The sequence below is a fragment of the Leptonychotes weddellii genome, chromosome 6 (genome assembly GCF_054177405.1).
Source record: "Leptonychotes weddellii isolate Sample4059 chromosome 6, ASM5417740v2, whole genome shotgun sequence".
NCBI classification, from domain to species: Eukaryota; Metazoa; Chordata; class Mammalia; order Carnivora; family Phocidae; genus Leptonychotes; species Leptonychotes weddellii.
In genome coordinates this window covers 90795728-90818507 of record NC_138374.1, presented here as the reverse complement: position 1 = coordinate 90818507, position 22780 = coordinate 90795728, and the positions used below count along the sequence as shown (strand labels likewise).

Genomic DNA, 22780 nt, shown 5'->3' with positions numbered 1-22780 from the left:
TCATTTTTCCCTTCCTGCTATCTTCTTCTTCTTCTTCTTCTTCTTCTTTTTTTTTTTTAACATATAATGTATATTTGTTTCAGAGGTACAGGTCTGTGATTCAACAGTCTGAGACAATTCAGAGCGCTCACCATAGCACATACCCTCCCCAATGTCTATCACCTAGCTGCCCTATCCCTCCCACCCCTCACCACTCCAGCGACCCTCAGTTTGTTTCCTGAGATTAAGAATTCCTCATATGAGTGAGGTCATATGATACATGTCTTTCTCTGATTGACTTATTTAGCTCAGCATAACACCCTCCAGTTCCATCCACGTCGTTGCAAATGGCAAGATTTCATTCTTTCAGCACCATTTTAAACAAATTCTTGAATTTCTGGATTTAGTCCTTGTTTCAAGGTTTCTCATAACTTCCAAGTCTTACCTCTTTACAGTGAGAACCCCCTCCCCTCAGCTTGATTTTCCATGTTCCGAATCCAGTTTGTAGCTGTGTTCATTCTGATATTCAGTCCATCTATTAAATTTTCTCTCCTCTTTTTTGACTGAACACTTTTTGATCTCCAAGTACTGTGATTGCTTCTTTTCATTGAAACTGGTTCTCCCCTACCTTTTTTTAAAACAAATGTGATATTCCCTTGAATCTCTTTATTTAAAAATTTTTTGTTTCCTGTATTAGTTTTGCTTCCTTGAGGTTCATTCTTCCACTTGTCACGTTTGGTTCTTGTCTTTCATCCTGTTTTACCTGCCCCATGTTTGGTGACTTTTGCTTTTATTTTCAGATGTGTAGATGAGGGGTCCAAAGTGAACAGTATCAATAGCTGAAGGGCATTTTCTCAGCCCAAGTGAGACTCTTGATTTTTTATTTGTTTGTTTGTTTGTTTATTTATTTACTATGTTCAGTTAGCCAACATATAGTACATCATTAGAGACTCTTGATTTTTAATCTGACAATGAATTTAAATCCTGATTACTAAAGCCCAGATCTAATAATTGTGTGTGTATACACAAAATCAGGAATGGACTGAGGGTTATATCTTCTGCTTATTGTGCCTATCTTTTTGTGATGACTGTGAGTTACCTCAGGCCCTCAGCCAAGAAAGAGAGGCTCTTTCCTTATTAAATCCAGGAGAGGGAAAGAGGCTGTGAAGATACCTACCCTAATGTTTTAATTTCTAAAATATACAAGAAGATATATTGTTAAATATCTTTAGAATTTAAAATTTTCTTTTTTAATCAGGGACCACTATAGGAAGAGGATAGCTGAATTTTAGCAAAGCATCTAACGTCTTTCATGACATCCTTATAGATAGGCTAGAGAACTATTCTCTGGATTTATCAAGGAAGTATCGATTATTGGATCAAATGTGCAACAGAATTCTATCTTGTTGATTTACTTTGAATATTAGAGAAGACAAAAGAAGCACAGAAAGTCTAGATGGAGCTATACTAGAAAGAAGATAGAGCTATTCATAGGAGAAAAGATTTCAGAAACTGGAAGAGGAGAGAAGAAAGCAGCAGTCAGTGGTGGGAGGTAATGTGTTTTGAGGAGTTTGGGGGAAGGCATTGACATGTGGGGGTGCTTGCCTCAAAGTGTAAGAGATGAAACAAATTCCCCTTTGGCATTTATAAAGGAGACTTCAGTAAAGATTTAAATGTTTTTCTTTGAGATGTGTTTAGATCTCAAACTTGTGTTTTTTCTGAAAGTGACGTGGTTCAAAAACTGACCAGTGGCAGCTCACTTAGAGGAGTCACATGTATGCCCAGGCTTTAATGATTATGTTCCATGTGTGGGTAGGAGTCGGTTCCTATGCTCTCTTGTGCAGGTCGTTCTGTAACATTGTTATGGAGTTGCTATCAGTGCAGTTTGGTTTGAAGGGGTCTTCACAGCTACCTATGCACCTGTGCGAGCGGGGAGGGGCCACGGTGTGTGGGTGCCGTGGGCAAGCCATTAATTTGGCACCTTCCCAATATTGATTTGGTGTTATCAAGTGAAAATAAACAATTTAATAAAAATTGTGTACCTCATTCTTATATTCAAGATGAGGGATTTATTACATGTGATTTTTCTAGACCAAAGCAACAGCAAAAACTTAACTTTAGCTGCTTAAACTTTAGATAACAAGCCAGTAGGGGAACCTGGGTCACTCAGTTGGTTAAGCATCACACTCTTGATTTTGGCTCAGGTCATGATCTCAAGGTCCTGGGAAGGAGCCCCGCGTTGGGCTCTGTGCTCAGCGGGGAGTCTGCTGGAGATTCTCTCCCTCTCTCCCTCTGCTCATGCGTGTGCACACACACTCTCTCTAAAATGGATAGGTAGATCTTTTCTTTAAAAGATTTTTATTTATTTATTGGAGACAGAGAGAGTGAGAGAGAGAGCACAAGAGGGGGCGCAGAGGAGGAGAGAGAGAGAGAGAGAGAACAAGCTGGGAGAGGGGCAGAGGGAGAGAGAGAAGCAGGCTCCATACTGAGCAGGGAGCCTGACCCGGGCTCCATCCCAGGACCCTGAGAACATGACCTGAGCTGAAGGCAGATGCTTAACCAACTGACCCACCCAGGTGCCCCTAAAATGGATAGATAAATCTTAAAACAAGACAAAACAAAAAATAAGCCAGTAAAATAACACTGTGTTCGTTACTCTTCCCTGTAAATAGCACTATGCTGTGTTATTTGGGTGCAGGATTTCAGTTATCTGTACCTGACAATCCTAGGGAACTGCCTGTTGTTTGCTGCCAGGGCTGTTGGTGTGGCCAAGTGCAAGCTCCAGAAAGATTTAAAGTTGGAGAATAAGCTCCACAAAGAGCAGTGCCTGGGACATGGTGGGCATTTGACCAATACCCATTGTATGATTGAACACAGCTTAAACCGCGGTTAGCCCTGGAGTAGAGCTATCTCTTAGTTATGTCAGGAATTATCCATAGGAAACATGAACTAATCAATACCATCGTTTCTCATTATTCCCCTTGTTTTTATGCTCCTGATAGACTGGCTGCCCAAACAGCTGCTCAGTGGGCTCTCTCTTAACAAAGCTCTGTCTGTGAGAATTCTCCTTGGTGCACAGCAGAATGCACACTAATCTTTTCTGAGAAAGGCTGGGTCCAGTAGTTATGCAAGCTACTGACTGCACACTATTCATTGTAATATGAGCGGGAACACAGGGAAAGCAGCAGAATTGGCACAGAGGGAAGAACTGAGCTAAACATCTCCCCCAAATCATAAACTAAGTGGGATTTCTTCTTTTTCTCAGATTTTAAAGCCAGACATGCAGTTAGTGTAATAACAAATTAATGTCTTTCTTAACTTCTTACAGAAATTATATGAAATTTTGGAAACCAACAAACGAGATGCTGTCAAAGAACTAGGTAGGTAGTTGGGAGTATCTGATTTCCTGAAATCACACCTTATTATCCCATAATTTTACCAAGGGAAGACAAGTTCATACTTTCCTTCACTTACTCATTTATTCACACAACAAGCATTTATTGAACACAGGCGAGGTATGCCAAAAATGCAGAGCTTAGTGGAGAGTATGAGAATATCAATGGGTAATTGCAGAAAGTTAGAAGAAGTCTTGCATTTGCTATGGGAACATAGCAGAAAGAATGAGGAGTGTAGAAAGTGTATTAAAGTGGCAAGATCAGATTCCTTAAGGCTGTAAGAAAAAGACACACGATGATTACATTTGACAAAGGGTGTTTTTGTTTTATTTTACTTTGCTTGCAAGGATACTCAGGAATGTGGGGCTACAAGGGATGTCATTTCTTGAGCATCTATAATCACTCTGCTTGAGCTGAAGCACACAGCAGGAGCCCTGGGATTTTATACAAAGCTTCTTGGGTCTGTTTTCCTTGTAAGGGGCTGTAGGCCAGGCTCTCAATGTATGCAAAAGTATCTGGGAGAGAGCCTGGCATAAATGGAAGTTATTATAAAATAAATCAAGTAAAACCACTTTGTATTCATAACGACATTATAAGATGCCATATGGATTTATGAGGATGATACTTTCCAAATCAAAATTGGAAGAATGTGGCCTAATGAATGAAATTGTGAATTTGGAGACAATATGCCAGAAATTTTGGCACTGTCTCAGAAAATCCAGGACCCACTGTTGCCTTTACATATAGGTAGATTTTTATTTCTGTGCTTTTAAAGATTAGGGGCCGGCCTAGGAGCTGCTGTCTCATATTATGCTTTTAGATTACTATGGAATATTACAAAGTTCTCTTGATTCAGTCCTGTAAAACGGAGTGCCTGTTCCCAAATGGTTACTAAAACTGATTGTCAAATGTTAATTATGTCAGGAACTGTGTTAACAGGTTTATATGCATTATCTCATTTAGTCCTTATGATTACTCTATGAGGCAAATACTATTATCATCTTCATCTTATAGATGATGAAGCTATAAGATTTAAGGTTTAGAAAGGTTAAATTGCCTGAAGTCGTATGGGTGGTTAAGTAGTGAGCCAGATTTCCAGCCAAGGTGTACTTGACATTGAAACCTAAGTTCCTTTTTTTTAAAAAAAATTTTTAAAATTTTAAGTAGGTTTCACACCCAGCGTGGGGCTTGAATTCACAACCCCGAGATCAAGAGTCAAGTGCTCCACTGACCTATGTTCCTGATCACACTATCCTTCATTATACCAGCCAGTTAAAAAAAAAGTCTGGTACCTTCCAGATATCAGGCATTTTGGTCCATGTTAGGAGTACAAAGATGAAAGAGATGCAGTTTTGGTCGTGACTCACAGTCCAGTTCGTGACTTTTTGTGTTCATTAAAGAGGACAAGATAGGGGTGCCTGGGTGGCTCAGTTGGTTGGGCAACTGCCTTCGGCTCAGGTCATGATCCCGGAGTCCTGGGATCGAGCCCCGCATCGCGCTTCCTGCTCCGCAGGGAGCCTGCTTCTCCCTCTGACCCTCTCCCCTCTCATGCTGTTTCTCTCTGTCCCTCGCTCTCTGATAAATAAATAAATAAAATCTTAAAAAAAAAAAAGAGGACAAGATATGCAATTTGATCTCAGAAAGCTCCACCAGCTGAGTCCAGGGGCTCTTTTGTTAAGTCATTTATTCATTCACCCAACAAAAGTTATATGATATTTAGCAGGAGACAAATAAGTAAAAATCAAAATACCACAATGTATTAAGTTCCATAATGGAGATATGTAGGACATATCATGGAAATAAGGCAGAGAAAGTGATTTTCTCCTAGTTGGTGGGGGAAGCCAGTTTTCAATGTTCTCATCCATAAAATAGAGTTGAAAAACTCTAGTCCTCCCAGCCTCACAAGTTCTGTATGAGACAGGAATGATAGGTACTGTGTAAATACTTTGGAAATTATAAAGCACTACACAAATATTAGCTATTATTGTGCTTATTGCATTGTTTGCTTACTAACAGTTTTATTTGCTTCAGGACTCATAGAGCATGAGGGTCGCGATGTTGTCATCGCTTTGAAGACGAGGCAGGCAATCCGGAGTGTGATTGCTAAAGCTCTGAAAAACCTCACTTTCCTTTGGTCAAGAGGCATTATTGATAAACATGAGGGCATCGAGATGAATAAGGTAATAAAGCTATTTTCCACGTGGCTTGATTCCATGGGCCCAACACCCAAGCCTGCATTGTTACTTGAGTGTAATGAGTGAGGGCGATTAAATCAGGCGTTGGCTCTGTCCTTTGCCTATAGCCTTTGTTAATGCCCGTGGAAGCTAGCACCAGTGCTACCTGGTATGCACCATGTCAAAACTGTTTGGTTGCAAGTAACAGAAACCAACCTGAGTTGGGGGATTTATTATAAAGACACATGGTGTCTTCAGAACCCACAATAGCCAGACCATGTGGCCAGGCCTGAGGAAGGGACTTGACTGCAGACCTAGAAAGCTTTCCAGATTCTCCATTTCATATCAGGGTTGCCCTCTATGCCATCTTCTTTTGGCTCCCTCTACAAACTCAACGACATTTTTCTGCTTCTCTACCTACTGGTAGAATGTGCTGTGCCCAGTCCTAGCAGCTGTGGCATGGGAGGTCGGAATCACATAATGTTAACACGGTTGGGAAAGGATCAGCTTGTGTGCATACGCCGGCACTTTGTGTGTTTTGTGGGGATCAGGGAGGGGGCAGTTCTGAGAGGAGAGGAGTAGGGAAGACACCATCGTTGGTTATTGATAAATAGACTTTTGAAAAACGATATATGTGTTTGCAAAAAAAATAGGGACATAAGACAGAGGAAAGCATGGTTAATATTTAATGCTATTTATTCACATCTACCATCTAGACTGTGTATTTGTGCAAATATGATTGTTCTTTCTATCCTTTGTAAGAATCTGTTTCCTAGCATAAGGCCATAAGAAACACGGAAGTTCTGGGGCGCCTGGGTGGCTCAGTCGTTAAGCGTATGCCTTCAGCTCAGGTCATGATCCCAGGGTCCTGGGATTGAGCCCCGCATCGGGCTCACTGCTCAGTGGGAAGCCTGCCTCTCCCTCTCCCACTCCCTGCCCTCCCCACCACTTGTGTTCCCTCTCTTGCTGTCTCTCTCTGGCAAATAAATAAATAAATAAAATCTTAAACAAAACAAAACCAAAAAAACCAAAAAATCCGCATGGAAGTTCTGGTCCCACATTCTGTCTGTGTTTTGCCCACTGATTAGCTGCTCTGTGTGTCATATGTTTTTCCTTATCACTGGCAGCTCCTGGTCAAGTGTCACATGCACTGTGCTTCTGGTCATTCCCAGGACATAGTCCCCTCTCCATGGTTCCCAAAGGGAGATAGGTGTGGGACAGGCCAGCTTTCCCCTTTAAGGCTCTATCTCTTTAGATTAATATCATGGCAAAGGACTAAATGGGTAATATGATTTCTCCATAGTGTCTGACAGACAGAAGAAAAGGACTACTTTACAGTATTCTTCAAGTTATACCTCTACACACACTGTGTTTTCTATTCTATTTTTTTCACTTATCACTTTGAAGGCTATATCAGATTCAATTGAATGCTTGATACCCATTAATTAAAATAAATAAATAATAGCCCTTATGAGGAGAGAGATTTTTTTTTCCTATAGGTTTGTCTAGAAAGGTAAAGGGTAAATCAATTATTCAATAGTTACTTACTGAATGCATACTGATTGCCTAGTTGTCAGCCAAAGAGATAATTATCTTCCAAGGCATAAGGAGATAGTCATAAGGAGTTAGCTAGCTAATTCAACTTAATTGAGTAAATATATGTTGAATACCTACTATGTGCCATGGACTCTTGAGGAGATTGGGATACTTAGTACAACATTGCCCCCAAAGTCCATTGGCTTTTCCTCGTTCTTTCATTTAATCCTTTATTCATACATTCAACAAAAGTTACATAATAGGAGGGTGAGGCAGATAAGTAAAAATAATAATACTATAATGTAATCAGTTCCATAGGGAGATCTGTAGGAGATGCTATGAGAATAAGGCAGACAAGTGATTATCTCTTACCTGGGAAGCCAAAGAAGTTTTCTGAGAGCCCACAAAGGTGGAACTATATCTTTCAAAATTAGAAGAATTTAGAGAAGCAAATCATACATATGAAAAATATTTGAGAAAATGTGGCATTAAATTGTACAGTAATCAACTGTGAAGTTTAGATGATTTGAAATTAAGACACAGTGGCATGCAGTGTTAACTGGATTATAAAGATAATAAACTCAGATTGAGTTAATATATCAATTCATAAATTCAATGAGTTAAGGGAAGAATAGGGACCAAAAAAGTTTAGAGGATAATTTAAGTAGAGTGAGAGAAACTGTGAGTCAAAATCAAAATAAATTTACATAACAGTAGTTTTGTTAGATTTTCTTAATTTTTACCTACTATCCCTTTCCCATCACAGGATCTGATCACCATTATTTTGATTGTTTTGTTTTCAGGTACTCCTTGCAAAAATAAAAGCACTGAATAACTTTCCAATGGCAATCCCACCGCCTACTCCTGATAAATATCTTCATAATATTGTTTGGCTGGAAAATAAAGATGTTCTCATTGAGTTCTTCAAGGTAAAGATTCTGTCTTCTATTCTGACTCAGGTTTGATGATAATTATTTTCCACTCCCTAATGTAAGACTAAAAAAAAGCATATTCAAAGCAAGAATCCTGTGATGGCCAATGAAGGGTAAGCCAAAATGGAGGCCCAGCAAAACCCAGAAGAGTAGATTTCACTTGGAGTTTACAGGGCAAAGATGATTTTTCACAATGGCTTATCTGCTTAGGATAAGCTATCTGTGTGATCTGATTATTACGAATCCCATCTTATTTTATGTTGTAGAGTTCTGCACTTCCAGATACACCCTCTGGAAAAGACCTTTTTTAGAGCAAGGGTCTTAAGTTTAAATTACTATACAGGCCAGGCAGATGATATAAAAGTAAAACAAGCTGTGTATAGTATTAGAGGGAACAATGAGAATTGTGGTATATTCCAGAGTTCATGGTCTGTCTAAAGTCAGCTGAGTGTTGTTATTGGAGTTTGGACTCTTTCAAGAAATATTTATTGAATATTCTCTTTGTGCTGGAGACTGTTGTAGGTTTGAGGATAATGCCAGTAAACAAAGTAAATGAAGTCCCTGCTTTGGACTTTATATTATATGGATAGAGATGGACAATAAACACACCAACACACAAATATATAGTCTATTAGACGATTGCCAATGCTATGGATAGATATGTCAATGCTTTTAGTCTTACATTAGGGAGTGGAAAAGGGAGAAAAGGGAATATAGTTGGGAAGCTATTTTATACGGGGTGATCAGGGAAGGCTGCTCTAATAAGGTGACATTTGAAGAGAGATCCGCAAGCAGTAGCATACCAGCTGGATAATCTGGGAGAAGAGCATTCCAGGCAAGTTCAACGCCCTGGTGTGAAGTGTGCTCAGTTTGTTCAAGGAACATCCCCAAAGCCCCTGTGGCAGAAGCAGTGATGGCAAGAGCCGATGAAGTTGGAGTAGTTGTGGAGCCTGAGTTTGTACAACTCTGTAGGCCAGGACTTTGGATTTTACTCTGAATTAAATGGGAACTTATGGAAAGGTTTTGAACAGAGAGGTGATATGATCTAACTTACAATGAAAAATGACCTCCTTGCTGTGTTGAGAATAGGCTCTAAGGGGACAAGGGCAAGCCAGGGAGATGATGATTGTAATGGAGGCAAGAGGTGATGGGGACTTGGATTAGAGGAAGTGGTAAGTGGTCAGACTCTTGATGTGTTTTGAAGGTAGAGCTATTAGGTGCTGATAGGAGTGTTAGAGAGAGAAGACAACTTCTGGGATTTTAGTCTGAAAATAGGATGGAGTTCCTGTTGACTTAGATGGAGAAGAGAAGATTTATATGGTGGGCACAAGCATTCAATTCTGAATGAGTTAAATTTAAGAAAGCCATTAGACATCCAAATGGAGATGTTGAGTAGGCAGTAGGATATGTGACTGGAATTCGGGTGGGAGGCCAAATGGGAGATAGAGATTTTGGAGTTGTCAGCATAGAGACTTGATGAGATAATTTAAGGAATTATTATGGACATCCAAGGATTGAGTCCCGGGCTATCCAACATTTAGAGGGGAGATGAGGAGGAATTAGTGAAAAGAATAGAAAAAGAGATCAGATTTGTGTTTACCAGAGGCAGAGGATGGGGGGAGGGGGAATTGAAGGAAGATGGTCAAAAGGTACAAACTTCCATGTTATAAGATAAATGAGTACTAGGAATGTGCTGTACAACATGATGATTATATATTTGACACTGCTGCATGGTAATATTTGAAAGTTGCTGAGATTAAATCCTAAAAGTTCAGATCACAAGAAAAATAATTTCTTTTTGTAACTAGAAGAGGTAATGGATGTTAACTAAATTTGTGGTAATTGTTTCATAATATATGTATGTTGAGTCATTATGCTGTATACCTTAAAGTTGAGCAGTGCTGTGTGTCGGTTACATCTCAATAAAACTGGGAAAAAAGGAGATTTGAGGAGTAATCCATTAGGTGGGAGGAAAACTAAAGGAGAGTGGTGTTCCAGAAGCTGAGTGAAGAAAATATTTCATAAAGGAGAACGTAAGCAACTATGTCAAATGAGGCTGAGAACAAATCAGATGAAGATTGAAAATTGACTATTAGATTTAATAATGTAGAGGTCAGATTTTTTTTAAAAAACAAAAGCCGTAGATCTGAATTTTTATGTGAAATTTCCAAATTTTAAAAATTTGGCAAGAATTCAAAATTTTAAAAGTATCATGCAGGCCAAACAAAATACATCCTTGGATTAGATGTGACCCACAGACCACCAGTTTGTGGCTTTGGTTTTAAGTGGCTATTGTATGAATTAAAAGGTTTATAACGTTTTCATCAACCTGTAAAAACTCTGCTAGATTTTTAGAATCAGGAAAACTCTGTGACAAAAAATGGTGTTTGCTTTACCACAAATTTGGTTGTACCATAATTTGTGATCTAGGCAGGTAGATATATAAGGCATCTGTTTGTCCATAATGTCTTGTTTTCTAGAAAGACAACAATCATAATGAGGTTCTACTGAGATTGATTCCTTTTTTTACTATACTAATGTTTTCTTCATGCTAGAAATTTTTGAATTTTTCTTTTGAAATTGATTTCAAATTTACTTGAATTAAGACTCCTTTGGTTGTGGGGCACCTGGGTGGCTCAGTTGGTTAAGTGTCTGCCTTTGGCTTAGGTCATGATCCTGGGGTCCTGGGATCAAGCCCTGAATAGGGCTCCCTGCTCAGCAAGGAGTCTGCTTCTCCCTCTGCCCCTCCCCCGCTTAATGCTCCCTCCCTCTCTTTCTCTCTCAAATAAATAAAGCCTTTAAAAAAAAAAGGACTCCTTTGGTTGAAAGTAACAAAAGCTTACTTGAACTAGTTTAAGCAAAGGGGAAGTTGACTGAAAAGACAATGAAGTGGTATATAGAAGCTGCTAAGAAATAGTTAGCTAACAGTGGGTATGGTGGGATTCAGGCCGGCTCAGGAATATCATTGGCGGGCATCTTTGGACCTTTCTTCTAGCACTTGGATATCATGCTCAGTTCTCAATTCCCAGGCTCTTTGTCTCTCAGTTCAAATTCTTGAGAGAGAAATCTAACTGGCTTAGCTTAGATCTGATGTCTTGCTTTGCTGAGTACAAGTGTGGCTGCAAGAAGGAGGAGGAAACCAGATGGGATGGCCAGGGGCCATAGGGGATACTTTGGAAAATGGATCTCAAATAAATGGGTGTGGGAGGTGGGAGATAGGCTTGGACTGGGGAGAAGGTATCTCAAAATTGTTTCTTATAATTTGCCTTCTGCTTAGTTTTGTTGAAATCCAATTTAAGATAAAATTAGAATTTGGTTCTTTATAGGTAGTAATTTTCACAAGTGTAACTAACTGACCATCCAGCAGTGAATGGGGAGTAATGGGAAACCAATGAAAGAAGGTAGCTCTATAATTTAGTGATTCACAGACACCTGAGGTGAACCTGTCATAGAGGCACAACCTTCTTCCCATCCCTAACTTGCCATACCTCTGCAAGGCTGTTGGACTTTCTCTACCCTCTTACAGGCTTCTCTCAGTCTAAGTGCCCCCTTTCCTTAATATGTTGGTTCTTGAGAGACTTTTCAATTGGATTTTACCAGGATAAAAATTGTGATGAATTGGAAATACATAGGCATTATTCTCATTAGGGACAGCCCAGGGATTATGTGGCTAACCAAAATCCACATAGTAGACAAAACAAACACCCCTTATTGTAGACTATAATTTCAATCTTGGTTTCCATCACAGCTACAATAGTTAATTTTAACTACTCCTCCCTTCTTTCATCCTCCAACTGGTGTGGTTAATTAAAAACGTAATGTTCTATAATGATAAGCCAGAAGTCAGTGGTAGAAAACCAAGGTCTGAATAACACATAAGCTGGATAATTGGCTTTAGGTGACTTTAAGAAAACATTGGGAAGTCATCCATGCTTGTTTCAACACTGTCAAATAATTCAGAAGTACATAAAGTGAAAAGTGAAAACTCATCGCTCTTAGCCCACACTTAGAGATAACCACTATGAATAATTTAGAAATATGTTTCCTACATATCTTTGTATAATACAAATCTGTCCCCCTGATTCTCCTGTTACAAACCCTTCAGTGGCTCCTCCTTGGTTTTGGGAAAAAGCCCAAAACTCTTTAATGTGCCTATGAGACCCTTCAAGGTCTGGCTCTGGCTCACCTCTCCAGTCCTTTCTCCACTGGGGCTGCATGATAACTTTCACGAGCCCTGGCACTTTGCCTTAGTGGGCCTCTTCCCCCATCAAAAAGTACAAAAAATTATACTTTATGACTGTGTTAGTATAAAGATGAATATATTAGTATTAAATGTTTTAGTATTAAAACATTTTCCTCTACCAGAAGTTGTTTTATTCCCTTCTGATTTAAAAAGAAACCAGAATGTTGTTGTGAGTCTCTAAAGTATTGGGAATCCTACGCACTATGCCTATTGAAGCCTAATTGATAACTCAGTCCTGGTCTCCACCCCTCCCTGTCTGAGACATACTGAATCTTCTGCAGTTTTGTTACCCCAAGTGCAGATGTTCTATTTGCCTTTGGTCTTTGCATATAGTGAATCCTCTGCCCTTGAATGATGTTCAACTCATTGTATTCTGGCTCTCTGTTACCCTTCCTTCAGGCCTCAGCTTAGCTGTTCCTTCCTCTTTAAAGTCGTTCCTGGACAGGGCACCTGGGTGGCTCAGTCGTTAAGCATCTGCCTTCGGCTCGGGTCATGATCTCGGGGTCCAGGGATCAAGCCCCACATCGGGTTTCCTGCTCGGTGGGAAGCCTGCTTCTCCCTCTCCCACTCCCCCTGCTTGTGTTCCTGCTCTCGCTCTCTCTCTCTGTCAAATAAATAAATAAAATCTTAAAAAAAAAATAAATAAAGTCTTTCCTGGACACCCAAGACGGGGGTCCTGTGGCCTTTCTGGACTTTTCCAGAGCATCCTGTCTTTGTCTCCTTTGTCAGAAGTATCACACTTTATTGTAAACATCTACTCAACTGAGCATTTGTTGGGTGTTTCCACCAGTCACTGTGATCACAAAGTCTACAGTTTGCCTGCTTGTCCCTTTCTTTTAAAAAAATTGATGAGGTATGTCAGCATGTTATAATTAATTAACAAACCACAGAATATAGTTTGAGGGTTTTTTTTCTACTTGAAAACCATTTTAGCTTTAAAGTCTTATTTCTATTTAGAAAAGTAGACTATGAAACTTTTGTGTTGACTCCCTTTTTATTTTTCTTGCAGGAGAGAGCCAAACTTGCCTATTTTGACTATGGAGATGTCATTTGTAGAGAAGGTGAAATGCCACAAGGAATCTACTTAATTATTTCAGGAATGGCAATTGTAAGGGACTATTTATTCTTTACTGAAAATGTATTTTGAAATATATGATTTTAATATAAGGAGAAATTTAGGAACCAGGAAAGTTTTAAATTCTTTTTAAAAGATTTATTTATTTATTTTGAGAGAGAGCATGAGTGTGAATTGTGGGGGAGGAGAAGAGGGGAAAAAACTCAAATAGAGTCTGTGCTGAGCGTGGAGCCCCAACTGGGACTCAGTTCCAGGACCCTGAGATCATGACCTGAGCTGAAATCAAGAGTCAGATGCTTAACTGACAGCCACTGAGGCACCTTGAAAGTTTTAAATTTTTAACATAATTTCTAAATGAAACCATTTCTGCTCAGAGTGAACACTACAGCTGAGAGATAATACCCAACATCTGGGGCACCTGGGTGGCTCAGTTGTTAAGCGGCTGCCTTCAGCTCAAGTCATGATCCCAGGGTCCTGGGACCGAGTCCCACATCAGGCTCCCTGCTCCACGGGAAGTCTGCTTCCCCCTCTCGCACTCCTGCTGCTTGTGTTCCTGCTCTTGCTATCTCTGTCTCTGTCAAATAAATAAATAAAATCTTAAAAAAAAAAAAGGAGATAATACCCAAGATCTGAAAAGCACTTCCATTTTAACAGAATGCTTTTATAATCATTACTTATTTCTTGCAGCAATCCTAGGAGGAAGTGGTCTTTTCCATGATGTTCAGATAAGGAAACCAGTACTTGGAGTTGTTGAGAGTCAAGAATGAGGGGATGGACCACAATATCAGATCCTTACAGAGATCATATAGAATGAGGATTGAAAATACAAGCTTTACCTCACCAATAGGAGGCTTTTGGTGACCAGAGAGAGAAAGATGTTAGTAGAGTGAGGGGAACAAGAATCCTTTAGAATCTGAATGCTAGTAGCTGAATACATGGGTGAGCCCCAGCTTATGGCCCAAATAATTTCCAGGCCCTAAATGATGCTTACAAGTGACAAACCCTTATTATAATGCACATAATATCTTTGGCTTTCTAGTTGTGGAAGGGGTATTTCAGACCTTAAAAATATATAATTGATCATGGAAATAAACTATTTTGATAAATATATTATAATACACACGTGTAGCACTTATTAAATGTCTGGCACTTTTCATTCATTCACTCATTCACTCAACAAATATTTACTTCACTACTACTTGCAGCAGGCACTGTTCATTCTAGGCATGGGGAATTGAGAAAACAGACAAAAATCCCTGCCTTCTTACAGTTCACTTTCTAGTAGAGGCATGGAAGGAGATGGGACAATGAGCAAAATAAATAAGTTAAATACACAGTATGTTAGAAGTGATTGACAGCTGAAGAAGTTAGTTGTAATTTTTTAAAGGGTGGTCAAAATGGCAATATATTATGACATTTAATCCTTATAACAGCCTTATTTTTTGCATGGGAAAACTGGTGCGCAGAGAAATTAATTCACTTGTCTCCCAAGGGCACACAGTAAGAGGTCAAGGACTTTGAACCTATGGAATTGGCCTCGGTATCCATGTCCTTAGCCATTATTCTATGCTGCTTCCAGTAGAATCCTTGTACTATGCTCCCATTCGAATCATAACAAAGGTACACTGTTACCATATTTATTAGATATGTCAAATTGAACATTTAAAAGCTGCAACATACATTTTCCTTTGGGGAATTTTCCTGCAATGACTGGCCTAATTAAGTCTTCTTAAAGAGTAAGTGCAACAATATTTGGGCTGAAGATGTTATGTTAGTGTTCATTTGATGCCATAGCAACTCAGCATGCATTTCGTGGCTTGGATTATCCCACAGTTCTTAGTTCAGTAGTCCTGCGGGCTTAGCTGCTTTCTCTGCTTGAGTCTCACAAGGCCAATATCAAAGGGTCAGTAGGGCAGTGTTCCCTTCTGGAAACTCTGAGGGCAGAATCCATTTCCAGATTCTTTGAGGTCGTTGGTAGAATCCAGTTCCTTACAGCTCTAGGACAGACGTCCCTGCTTCTTTGCAGTGTGTCAGCTGGGACCCACTTCCAGCACCCAAGCTGCTCCTCCATCCTTGCAGGCAGGCACTCATCTCAGAGCCGAAGTACATGAAGTACTGTCAATCGCTCTCTTGATGCTGCGTCTCTCTGATCGGCTCTACTTCCTTTTCTACTTTTGAGGGCTCTTGTGATTGATTGCATTGGCCCACCAGGATAATCCAGAATCGGCTCTTTAAAGTGTGCTGATTAGTGACCTTCACTCCATCTGCAAAGTCCCTTCACAGTGGTACCTAGATTAATGTTTGATTGAATAGCAAAAGAGACAGGAATCTTGGAAGGACTTCTTTAAATTCTGCCTCTAGATGTTATCTTCTTTTCTTCATTTGTAAAAAGCAGAGACATTCTTCATTGCCCAAAGAGTCTTTGAACTGCATTCAAAATTAAATTAGAAAAATGTCAAAGCCCTTTGGAAGCATGACTGCCTCTGAATATCTGAATGGTAATCACTGGCAGGGGGGCAGTTTCATAGCCAACTTCTTCAGTGACCCTTTGTTTCCTGTTTCTTGTGTCCTGAACAATAGCCTTCCTCTTTAATGTTCACAGCTACACTTTCTGAAAAATTCTGATTTTCAGAATTTTGGCTGATTCCTGCAGCTTCCTCCTGAAATCTGATCGCTTTCTTATTTCCCCATCCATGCCTATCCATTCTTTTCCTGAAGTGACTCAGTCATCCTGTAGTCACCCTAAAAACTTTTTCTGTTGATGGCCCATGGAAATTATTATTATTTTTAAAATAATCTCCACCACCAACATGGGGCTCAAACTCAGGACCCCAAGATCAAGAGTCACATGCTCTATGTACTGAGCCAGCCAGGCGCCCCCCATGGGAATTATTCTTAAGCATTTTAAAGGGCAACAAGATTGATGGAAATCATGGCTTGGTTTGGAGGCATCTGATTTCTGCATCCATGTAATCAAAGGTCTTCTTCCACCCGAGGTACTAGCTCATTATGATAAGAATTTCTAATGATGAGGGAACAGAAGGCAAGTTTAAGACAAAGCAGAAGCTGACACCCCACAACCCCCCACCATGGGATATATGTGACATTCCTCATGCACTCCTGGCTGCCCTAAAGCTAAGAAAAGGAAAAACAAATAGTTAACTTCTAGAGATCATAATCCTACAAGACATGAGTCTCCCTCAGCTTACAAATGTCTTAGCAATCTACAAGAACAAAGCATTTCTATCAATAACCTAGCTTCCAGAAGGAAATGTAGATACAATTAAAAGTCCTTATAACCTGCAGTTCATTGACAGATACTTGAAGTGGGCAGAGTGTAATGTTCCTCCAGGAAGCTCCTAATTAATGTTAGGATTAATCACAATGCCTTGCTAGAGGGAAAAACAACATTAACTTGACAATGGCAAGGCCTCTGGTAATCCTGTGAGTCTTCTTTAACGTATGAAAATCCTTTTGAAACCTCCCTTTTCCTTACCTCTCCCCAACCCCATAGTATATAATCAGCCACCTCGTTCTGCCCATGGGTCCTGTCCCTGTGCTTTAATAAACCACCATTTTGCACCAAAGATGTCTCAAGAATTCCTTCTTGGTCGTGGGCTCTGGACCTCACCCCCACCTAACCTCACCTATATTCCAAAACCCCATCTAATGGACTCAGAATGGATGGTTGCATTAGTTGCAGACTGCAATCAGTACTTTTGGTGGGATTTTTACAGAAGGAAGGTATAAGTAAGTAGAAAGTTGTAAGTGGGGCATCTGTAAGATAAAGATTGGAAACAATCCTTCCCTGGGAGAATTGAAATGTGAAAGGAACTGATTTTTTTGGAAGCCTTAATACCTTTTTCACACCTGAAAGCGTTCATAAAGAATCTTTTCCTTCCATTGTTAATAATTGCAGGAAACAGTGGGAGCTCCTACGATTTGGTCAAGGATTTTTAATTTTGTATTTCCCTTTGCAGTTGCATAGTTCACCTCCTACCTTCGGAATAGACATTAGCCTAAGGTCTGATAGAGGGTCCCAAACCATGTTTACAGAATACTGTACCAGTGGGGACATAATTGGAGAGCTGAGCTGTCTGCTTAAGCGTGAAATTGAATATACCGCCATCTGTGAAACTATTTTACAGGTAAGAAACTGGTTCTGTCTGTATTGTGGGCTATTAGTTAATTCTTCCTGAAGTAAATAAGGAATGCCAGCATCTTTTCTTCCTTTGGGTTCTGATATCTTATGCAGTCGCCCACCCAGCTATTGTGAAGTAGAGTAGACTAGCTTAGAAAAGATTTAGTGTCTCACATCCTGGCTGTGGGACCTGGAGTGAGCGATTTTAACCTCTTTGTGTCTTAGTGTCCTTGTTTATTAAAAGAGAATATCTAACTTTTGACGTTATGAAGATTAGGAAAATATCTAAGGGAAGTGCCTGGCACGTATAGGCACTCAATGAAAGACCACTGTTATGAGAGCAGTGTTTTTAACAAATACTTGTTTTTAAACTCCCTGTCTCCCATTTTTCACTGGCTTAAGTAAGAAGTTATCTAATCAACAAATAAATGGCCTGATATTCCACTACATGTGGGGGATTCAAACAGAAATGAGCCAGAGTTGCTGCTTATAAGGAATTCTCCAGCTTTTGGGACTGTTACATGCAATAGAGCAGGGTCCAGAGTCTTAGGGGTGTGTGGGACACAAGGCAATGTTGCTTTGTCAGTTTCATACTATTTCATTTCCGGAAGAGGACAGGAGGCATAATTTAGTCACACGGCTGAACTGAAGTCATTGAAGTTCATGTAGCTTGAATTCTGAAGGAGCAGTCTTCCTTATTCAGGGAAGTTGACTTCTGGAAACAAACACTGTGAATCAGCCTGTGGCCGGCATGCCGGGGTGCAAGAGCACCTGGCTCCGGGGCTCCCCAACAGACCAGGTTTGGCCACTTACCGCTGACAAGATCCAATGGCTGAGACACGAGTGGTGGAAAGGAATTTGTTTCAGTGAGGTCAACACTGGGAAGACAGCGGACTAGAAGCTCAAAGACTCTTCAACGTGCTGAAAATACTTCCAGGTTTAGGAAGTAAGGAAAATGTGGGACAAAGGTGAGTACATGCAGGGGGGCAGTAAAAAATTGATCACTGTCTTGGAGTCGCTGGCAGGGTCTTGCTGCCTCAGGGCAGTCATTACTGCTTGCAGGGAGAGTTTCCTTCCCATCTGGGGGTGCTTTGCCCTCAGGGTCTTCTGCCTGAGCCAAGAGACAAGCTGGAAAGAAAAACCCAACTGGAAAGTTTGAGGTCAAAATGGAGGCAGCTGAAGTCCTCTTCTGAGCCTACTTCGCCTACTTCGCCTACTGTGGCAGTAAAAATAGATATGTTTATGTGGCTTAGTTTGTGAATCTTAGGCTCATGAGCTATATCCTTTATCATAGCTATTGACTGGTATAAATTTTCCTGGGTATTGCTAAGTGTACGCTTTAATTGAAGTGTAAATTTTATTAAAACAATTTCTCCATAATGCAATGCTTTTAAATGGCAGAGTATCAGAATTGTACTAGATTTGATAGTACTACGGGAAGATTAAATCTTACAGGCACCTTGTTTTCTGATGGCCGTGTAATTTAGTTCTGAATCAAGTTTGCTGCTTGGTACCTTGTGGTTTTAGGCCTGCTTTATCTCCCTGGAGGATTTATATGAAGGTTTTGATGTCTTCTGGCCATCCTTGGAATATAAAATATGGCTAAAGCTTGCGCTCAGTATTGCCTATCAGTATTTTGAATCAAGTCTCACTGATGAGGTAAGTTAAATGATTCAAGTATGAATGAATTTTTATTTACTTTTTATAAAATGCATTTCATATTTTTGAGACAGAAAAAGGAAGGATGTGTCTGACCTTCTAAAATGAGATTCTGGGGCGCCTGGGTGGCTCAGTTGGTTAAGCGACTGCCTTCGGCTCAGGTCATGATCCTGGAGTCCTGGGATCGAGTCCCGCATCGGGCTCCCTACTCAGCGGGGGGTCTGCTTCTCCCTCTGATCCTCTTCCCTCTCGTGCTCTCTGTCTCTCATTCTCTCTCTCAAATAAATAAATAAAATCTTTAAAAAAAATAAATAAATAAAATGAGATTCTATGGGCACCTGGCTTGCTCAGTCGGAAGAGCATGTGACTCTTGATCTTGGGGTTGTAGGTTCAAGCCCCATGTTGGGTGTAGAGATTACTTGAATAGATAAAATAAAAAAAAAATAAAATGAGATTCTAGAATTTTAACCACTCTTGTCCTGACTTCCTGCAGATCTTTAATCCTCTTGTCACAGCTAATTTTCCCAGGCTACCTGCAGTCATACCTTTAAAAAAAGGAGTAGATTCAGCAAATATTAAATAAGTAGATTCCCAGGAACAAAATTAGCATTAATCAGAATGAGTTAATGAAGTTTGGTGTTTATTCATTGTTTTTTGTGTGTGTGTCTGGGCTTTGGAATTTTTTTTTTAAAGATTTTATTTATTTATTTGAGAGAGAGCACGAGCAGTGGGGAGGAGCAGAGGGAGAGGGAGAAGCAGGCTCCCTGCTGAGCAGGGATCCCAATGCAGGGCTTGATCCCAGGACCTCGAGATCATGATCTGAGCAGAAGGCAGTTGCTTAACCAACTGAGCCACCCGGGTGCCCCCCAGAGCTTTGGCATTTTTTTTTTAAAGATTTTATTTATTTATTTGACAGAGAGAGACACAGAGAGAGAGGGAACACAAGCAGGGGGAGTGGGAGAGGGAGAAGCAGGCTTCCCGCTGAGCAGGGAGCCCGATGTGGGGCTCGATCCCAGGACCCTGGGATCATGACCTGAGCTGAAGGCAGATGCTTAAAGACTGAGCCACCCGGGTGCCCTTGGGGCTTTAGCATTTTTTAAAAGAAGGCCCCGGGGTGTTTCTAATGTGTATCCAGTGATGAGGACCACTGCTCTAAATTCTGTCAATAGGGAATACAAGAGGAATAGCAGGTTTCTGGAGGAAATAATGATCCCTTTTCACTAATATGCAGATACATAATGACTTCTGCTTTCAAGCTCAAAATCCCCAGCATTATGAGGCAATCTGCCTAGGCCCAGGTAGAGGCCAATTGAGTTTCTTCTTGGGGCTGGGTTCCTGTTGGCTTTTCCCATGACCACAGTGAGTACTGATTGGGGCGGTGTTTATTATAGTCTACTCTACCTATGTTAATATAAATCTCCTGCCTTTTCAAAATCTTTATTGGGGTGACTGAGACTCTTTCATGAACTTTTTCTCTAACAAGTAGTAGCTCAAGTCTGTTCTTGGTTGGCATAATTTACAATCCATATTTATATCCTATTTAATAATTATTTGAGTCCCTATTATAAGTTAGGAACTGGGGAAGTGACAGACCTGGAGTTCAACAATATTCATTGCATTGAGAGACTGGATATGAATGTTGGGTTAAAAAATTAGCATGTCTCAAGAGAATGAGAAGACAAGTCACAGAGTGGGAGAATATATTTGCAGAAGACACATCTGATAAAGGACTGTTATTCAAAATATACAAAGAACACTTAAAACTCAACAATAGGAAAACAAACTACCCAATTAAAAAATGGGCCAGGTTTCTGCTCCACCCCCCCACAAGTGCCCCTCCAGCTGCACCAAGCTCTCTCAGAGCTCCTGGCTCCTGCTAAGCTAGTGCCCCTGATGTCTCTCTCCAGCCATCATCATGATCATCTACCAGGACCTCATCAGCCATGATGAGATGTTCTCCAACATCTACAAAATCCGGGAGATCAGGCATGGGCTGTGCCTGGGGGTGGAGGGGATGATGGTCAGTAGGACAGAGGGGAACACTGATGACTCGCTCATTGGTGGAAATGCCACTGGTGAAGGCTGGGAGGGTGGAGGTACCAAAATCACAGCCATTACTGATGTTGATATTGTCCTGAACCATCACTTGCAGGAAACTTCACAAAAGAAGTCTAAAGAGGTACATCAAAGATTGCCTGAAATCAATCAAAGGCAAACATGAAAAACAGAGACCAGGAAGAGTAAATCCTTTTATGACAGGGGCTACAGAACAAATCAAGCACATCCTTGCTAGTTTCAAAAATGACCAGTTCTTTATTGACCAGATGGATTCTGGACTGGAATTTGCTGGACTACTGTGAGGATGGATATATGATTTTCTTTAAGGATGGTTCAGAAATGGAAAAATGTTAATGAATTTGGCTATTACTTTAGATGTATCACCTGTTGTCATAACTGGCTACTGCTCTTCATCCACATAGCACCAGGACTTAGACAAATGGGACTGATGTCATCTTGAGCTCCTCATTTATTTTGATGTGATTTATTTGGAGCAGAGACATTGTTTTTAAGAAAAAAACAAAACAAAACAGGGGCCCCTGGGTGGCTCAGTCATTAAGCGTCTGCCTTCGGCTCAGGTCAGGATCCCAGGGTCCTGGGATCAAGCCCCGCATCGGGCTCCCTGCTTGGCGGGAAGCCTGCTTCTCCCTCTCTTACTCCCCCTGCTTGTGTTCCATCTCTCGCTGTGTCTCTCTCTGTCAAATAAATAAATAAATAAAATCTTTAAAAAAAAAGAAAAACAAAACAAAACATGTCATGTAGGTTGTCTAAAAATAAAACGCTTTTAACCTAAAAAAAAAAAAAAAAGCCTGCCTAAGCAGGGGGTGGAACCCTTGCTGGGACAGTGTGGTCTCAGGACCCTTGGGGTCACACAAAGACCGGGGGTGCCTGAGTGTGGCAGAGCTTCCAGGTAACGGAGCAGGGAAGCTGGCTGCAGAGACGGAGCTGAGGAGCAGGCTCTCAGCTCGGGGTTGCCATAAACTGTGATCCGAGGCACAGTCGGGCCACTGCTCCTCCAGCAGGGACCCAACAAGTGGCAGATCCGGGGAGACTCCCCTTCCTCCCCCGGGAGGAGTGGCACGGGAGGGCACCGCAGGGATCTGCTGGGTTTGGAGACTCCACACGGGGTTGGGTGCCAGAGATAGAAACACTCCATCACAGGCCAGGTGAGCACGAGTGTGGCCGGAGACTGGGGAGATGGCAGTGATTGACTGCTTTTCTCTGGGGGCGCACTGAGGAGTGGGGCCCTGAGTTCTTGGCTCCTCCAGGGCAGATATTGGGAGGCCACCATTTCACTCTCACCCTCCAAAGCTGTATGGAAAGCTTGCAGGGAAAAAAAGCTCCCGAGAGTAAACCCGAGCAGATTACTAAGTCCGGACCAGCAAGGGCGGGGCAATTCTGCCTCTGGCAAAGACATTTGGGGACCACGGCAACAGGCCCCTCCCCCAGAAGATCCACAAGAACAGCCAGCCAAGACCAAGTTTACCGATCAATGAGAACGGCAGAACTCCAGCGCTAGGGGAATACTGCACATAGAATCCATGGCTTTTTTACCATGATTCTTTAGTCTTTCAAAGTTAATTTTTTT

The 22780-nt window shown here is 40.9% G+C and overlaps 1 protein-coding gene and 1 pseudogene across 1 annotated transcript in view; both read left to right on the top strand.

Annotated features, from left to right (window-relative positions):
- SLC9C2 (solute carrier family 9 member C2 (putative)) overlaps window positions 1–22780 on the top strand; it is a 96271-nt gene that overhangs the window by 66858 nt on the left and 6633 nt on the right. The window contains exons 18-23 of the mRNA XM_081824622.1: window positions 3308–3359; window positions 5406–5554; window positions 7888–8013; window positions 13269–13367; window positions 17315–17482; window positions 19003–19134. Of these exons, the coding sequence (XP_081680748.1) occupies window positions 3308–3359; window positions 5406–5554; window positions 7888–8013; window positions 13269–13367; window positions 17315–17482; window positions 19003–19134 (726 nt within the window). The remainder of the gene's footprint in view (window positions 1–3307; window positions 3360–5405; window positions 5555–7887; window positions 8014–13268; window positions 13368–17314; window positions 17483–19002; window positions 19135–22780) is intronic.
- On the top strand, window positions 20958–21616 carry LOC102740287 (translationally-controlled tumor protein-like; annotated as a pseudogene).